At 47.6% G+C, this 6000-nt stretch overlaps 1 protein-coding gene across 1 annotated transcript in view; it reads left to right on the top strand.

Annotated features, from left to right (window-relative positions):
* Nucleotides 1-1927: 1927 nt before the first annotated feature.
* LOC126337064 (circadian clock-controlled protein daywake-like) overlaps nucleotides 1928-6000 on the top strand; it is a 66198-nt gene continuing 62125 nt past the window's right edge. The window contains exon 1 of the mRNA XM_050001393.1: nucleotides 1928-2159. Within this exon, the coding sequence (XP_049857350.1) occupies nucleotides 2081-2159 (79 nt within the window). The 5' untranslated portion in view covers nucleotides 1928-2080. The remainder of the gene's footprint in view (nucleotides 2160-6000) is intronic.

Below are 6000 nucleotides of genomic sequence, written 5' to 3'. Positions count from 1 at the left end.
TTCGGGATTTCGCGTTCTTCTGAACTTTGCATGCTTTTTCCGTTGCTTCTGCAACAGCGTTCGGACCTGTTTTGTGTACCATGGGGGATCAGTTCCATCTCTTACCAATTTATGAGGTATGAATCTCTCAATTGCTGTTGCTACTATATCTTTGAATTTGAGCCACATCTCGTCTACATTTGCATAGTCAGTTCGGATGGATTGGAGATTCTCTCTTAGGAAAGCTTCTAGTGACACTTTATCCGCTTTTTTTAAATAAAACTATTTTGCGTTTGTTTCTGGTGGATTTGGAAGAAACGGTATTGAGCCTAGCTACAACGACCTTGTGATCACTAATCCCTGTATCAGTCATGATGCCCTCTATTAGCTCTGGATTGTTTGTGGCTAAGATGCCAAGTGTGTTTTCGCAACAATTTACTATTCGCGTGGGTTCGTGGACAAACTGCTCGAAATAATTTTCGATGAAAGCATTTAGGACAATCTCGGAAGATGTTTTCTGCCTACCACAGGTTATGAACAAGTATTTTTGCCAACATATCGAGGGAAGGTTGAAGTCCCCACCAACTATAACCGTATGAGTGGGGTATTTATTTGTTACGAGACTCAAATTTTCTCTGAACTGTTCCGCAACTATATCATCGGAGTCTGGGGGTCGGTAGAAGGAGCCAATTATTAACTTAGTTCGGCTGTTAAGTATAACCTCCACCCATACCAATTGGCACGGAGTATCTACTTCACTACAAGATAAACCACTACTGACAGACACAAACACTCCACCACCAATTCTGCCTAATCTATCTTTCCTGAACACCGTCTGAGACATCGTAAAAATTTCTGCAGAACTTATTTCAGGCTTTAGCCAGCTTTCTGTACCTACAACGATTTCAGCTTCTGTGCTTTCTATTAGCGCTTGAAGCTCAGGGACTTTCCCAGCACAACTACAACAATTTTCAACTACAATTCCAACTGTTCCTTGATCCAAGCACGTCCTGTATTAACCATGCACCCTTTGAGATTGCAGCCCACCCCGTACTTTCCCGAGGCCTTCTAACCTAAAAAACCGCCCAGTCCACGCCACACAACCTCCGCTACCCGTGTAGCCGCCAGCTGAGAGTAGTGAACTCCTGATCTATTCGACGGAATTCGAAACCCCACCACCCTATGGCGCAAGTCAAGGAATCTGCAGCCAACACGGTCGCAAAACCGTCTGAGCCTCTGATTCAGACCCTCCACCTGGCTCTGCACCAAAGGTCCGCAGTCGGTTCTGTCGACGATGCTGCAGATGGTGAGCTCTACCTTCATCTCGTAAGCAAGACCGGCAGCCTTCACTAAATCAGATAGCCGCTGGAATCCAGAGAGAATTTCCTCAGATCCAAAGCGACACACGTCATTAGTGCCGACATGTGCCACTACCTGCAGCTGGCTGTACCCTCTGCTCTTCATGGCATCCGGAAGGACCCTTTCCACATCAGGAATGACTCCTCCCGGAATGCACACAGAGTGCACACTGGATTTCTTCCTCTCCTTAGCTGCCATATCCCTAAGGGGCCCCATTACGCGCCTAACATTGGAGTTCCCAACTACCAATAAGCCCACCCTCTGCGATTGCCTGAACCTGGAAGGCTGAGAATGACCCTCTGAAACAGGGCAGGCAGCTGCATCTGGCTCAGCCAGAGACAGTGCCTGAAACCCAAACGGCATTATCCTCCGTTGGTATTTTACAACGAAGTCAAATTAATGCAAACTTCAGCTCCATTATGGGCGTCTAACTACAGAGCTTTTTTAGGCTACACCTGCATTTCCAGTCTACCTCCACAAGGAAGAAGGTGCAGGAATCCAACCAATGGCTACGACGTTACGAAATGCGGTTTCCATTTGACGGCGGCCATTGTCAAGAGCGCTGGGAGCGAGGCGCCGGCGCGAGATGCAGTGATAATGCGGGGGGCCGGGCTGCAGCTGCGGCCGTACTCTCAGACGGCCCAAGGCCGGCGAGCTTTACCTCGGCTCCGCTCTTTAAGGACTGCGGCGGCCGGGCGACCCGGTAGTCCAGCACCAGACGGCACGCAGCAGGCAGCATACCATGCCGGCACGGGGCGCAGCTCTCTTACTGTTGGCCGCGGCGCTGGTCGCCGTGCGCGCTGCCTACCTGAAGGAGAAACGTGAGTACGCCAGCGCGCCGCGCCGCCCGCTGTGGCGGCCCAACAAAGTAAATCACTCCACTTGAAGACGCCTTCCAGAAATACCTATGACTACTTGACATGAATAGTTTTTCGTACCAGGTGTCTTTCCGCGCGCCACAACGTTATTACATTATTTCTAATTCTGAATTTCTTTGCACATTATGAATATGACTCGATCATCATTCTTGGCAATAGGTGTGATTCACATCGAGTTTTCCGAGCATAAGAAAAATGCAACAGACGTTTTCAGTGCTGATGAACATTTTGGAGTTTTCCCATCTTGGCTGTTTCTGACAACAAATCAGTTTATTATACGATGGTTGTCCAGAAAGTAAGGTCCGATCGGTCGCTAAATGGAAACCACAGTGAAAATCAGAAACATTTTATTTGTAAGAGTTAGCTACGCTTTCCAGATACTTCTCTAAGTAGTCGCCGCTTCGACTTTTCGGAGCGCTATACCAAATTTCCATCGTCATAGAAGGCAGCCGCCTGTCTTTACGATAATTCTCTGCGCTGGTCTATAGCGAGTAGCCTGCACCCAAGTGTTGTCTTTGTATCCAGCGCTTCATGTGAACAGAAATGATACTCAGGGCGAGCCAATTAGGGGTGTGTTGTGGGTGATCGAGCACTTTCCATTGAAAACGCTGCAGGAGCGTCTTCACTGCCTCTGCAGAGTGCGGCTGAGAATTGACATGAAGAGGGAAGTACGTGGCAGCTGTGTTAGGTGGGCTGTATTCATAGAGGCGAAGCCTTTCAGTGGGCCCTACTACTCGGCGGGAGACATCGTTGCACTAGGCACCTTTACTCGCTCATATGCGCTCACAACTGAAAAGAGCGTCTTGATGTGATCGATGGTCATACTAGAGACACTACCCAACACATCTGTGTAAAGCTTCATCGGCTGTTCACTGTGATGTCAATTTCGCGACCAATCGGAACTTACTTTCTCGACAGCCCTCGTATCTTGCACGACTGGCCAATTTAGTTCTTACAGCTCATTTTCAAGCACAATAGGTGTCTGTGTGTTGCGCAATTATTCTCTTATTAATTCGTGAATATAGCCGATCCAAATGCGACCAAATAACGTCCAAGAGCCAAAATTAAAAGCAGAAATCTTACCGCGTCCTGTGCCACGTTATAGGACACCAGAAGTGCTCGCTTGGTCGTTGAACAACAACGAAAGCTGTGCTGTTAACACTAGTAACTCTATAATCTGCCAGTAATTAGGAACAACTATAACATTTTTTATGTGGCATGTTTGCCTTTTTTGACGGTAGTCTCTGTGATGAGGCGTGGATGCTCAGTACCTTCTCGTCAGTACCTTCGAGTCTATTAATATTCTGCGATGTGGAATTCAGGGAACCACCTAAAAATCACATTAAGCCTAGCCAGTGTACCAGGTCCCAATGTGCTCCATGGATTCCATGCACGTTCCTTCAACCACTTCCCATGGATGCTCACAACGGGAGCACGCTGACAGTCAATCAGCTCCGCCGTTTCCGAAATCCTCACTCCCAGTTGCCATGACATAACAATCACATCTTTGTCAAAGTCGATTATGTCAATGAACTTCCTCATCTCCAGCCGATGTCACCCCGTGAATGACTCCATATCCGCATCTGCTCCTCTTATATCCATTGCTTACCTCGTCGCATGCTCACTACCTCAGCGGGCAGCATTGGATCTCGCTGGGCAGTGAACATAAGTTCTGGCTCATCTATGTCTGTGTGCACGCTGTGTGGACATGATAGTCGTTTTTCTGTCAGAGTGAGTCAACTCAAAGAGGTCTGCCCCCTGTAGCTGTGTGGTCAGCGCGACAGAATGTCAATACTAAGGGCCCGGGTGCGACTCCCTACTTGGTCGGAGATATTCTTCGCTCAGGGACTGGGAGTTCTGTTGTCCTAATCATTATCATCTCAACCCCATCAACGCCCAAGTCGCCGAAGTGGCGTCAAATCGAAAGACTTGCACCAGGCGAACGGTCTACCCGACTGGATGCACTAGTCACACGACGTTTACATTTTTTTTTAACTCAAAGAGACAGGGTAGACTCTGGTTGGAGCTCCCGCCAGTACGTGTGTTTCGACAGAGAGATTTCACCTTTGATACATGGGGCTAGGTTCGTTGTTAGAAACGTGATTTTGGAGACGTCAAGGAAGTACTAAAGTCAGTTAGCGCTCTTATAGGCCTAGGAAATGGACTGACAGGGATTGGCGAACGCTAAAGTGTGTTGTACTTTCCAAACACCGTACGTAAATGTCCACTACTGCAGAGCCTTGTAGTTATAAGGGAGAAACAAATGAAAACTGAACCCCCTCCCCAACGGCACCGTGGAATGCGCCAGGAAGATACCCTCCGACAGCAACCCTGGGCGTTTTGACTTTATGGCGCATCGCAGTTTCTGCAAAGTGTCTTCACAGCGCTGCGTATTGATTGTGGTTCCACGCTTGAGGAACTCGACGAGCAGAGGTTCCATGATGAAGGTCATCGTGACCTTACCGGAACTTAGGATTCCCTTGTGAGATTTTCCACTGTTGCCTATGCCGCTTGCCCTCGGGCTGTCGGAATGCTGTCGGATGGCATCATCCCGTTGCGCTACTGCGCCCGCCCCACACACTGAACGAAGGCTACGATTCAGCGATTTGGTTGCGAAACGCTGCAACATCCTCCTTACAGCCCAGATCTTTTACCATATGGTTTTCACATATTTGTTGACCTGAACAAACACACGTGTAGACGTCGCTTTCAGTCAGTCGAGGAAGTGGAAGAGTAGGTGCAGTTGTGGATTTGTCAGTTGCCGACAGCTTGCTACGAAATAGCAGGTGGTCGTTTCATCTTCCAGCAGGATAAATGTCTTAATACGTGCGGTGAAATGAAATGAAACGCTTGTATGGGAATGATGGCTTGGAGTCCCCATCTGAGGCAGTTCGGCCGCCGGGTTGCAAGTCTTTTCAATTGAAGGCACATTAGGCGACTTGCGTGTCGATGATGATGGAGACAACAAAACACAAGTCTCCGAACGGAGATAATCTCCGACCCGGCTGGGGATCGATATCGGGCCTCTGTATGGCAATCAGACAAGCTGACGCAATCAGACAAGCTGACCACTTAGCTAATAGGGCGCACTGCGTGTGGTAATTACTTTTTAATGAAACCATTCCACGGTGCCGTTGAGGCGGGTGTTCGGTTTTCGTTTTGCTGCCCCTCATATAAGATGAGTATCGAGACGAACTGTTGAGAAGCGATAAATTCGCGAATTGTATCATGCAGCTGCTCAGAACCTTGTGATAAATAGAAGGAGTGCGCGGTAGCGATTAAAGAGAAATATACAAGATGGCCGTTGGTCTTTGCAACAGTGAAATATTTTGTAGTGATGAGTCACGCCATCTGGGTATCTTTCGAACGAATGACAATGTATGCCAAGAGCCTACTGATCGATGGCGTTATACTCTCCAGTATCAGACGACGAAAATGCTTCAGAGAAAAGGAGTACAAATACCATAAACACAAATACGTTGCCAGTCTATTCTGAGTTATTTCCTTCTTCTTACGTTAAGTTCACAAAGATTTGCCGTTATCAGTTTCCATATGTTGTCCATTACTAATGATCTCATTCTTTTTCCCGACAGAAGGTTTCTCAGAATTCTTGCGTCCATTTGAAAGAGCATTTCCTGTAACTTCTTATGGCTTTATTTTCACGGTGAAAGAAGTTCAACGGAGTACGACTTCGGTTGTATTTCAGCTCATGCATTTGTAGCTTCTACATCTACATCTGTATATTCTTCACAAACCATTGTGAAGTGCGTGACAGAGGTCGTTT

Source organism: Schistocerca gregaria, chromosome 2 (assembly GCF_023897955.1).
Source record: "Schistocerca gregaria isolate iqSchGreg1 chromosome 2, iqSchGreg1.2, whole genome shotgun sequence".
Taxonomy (NCBI): Eukaryota; Metazoa; Arthropoda; class Insecta; order Orthoptera; family Acrididae; genus Schistocerca; species Schistocerca gregaria.
The sequence above is the reverse complement of the archived record's forward strand: the minus strand, read 5'-3'. Positions and strand labels throughout refer to the sequence as shown.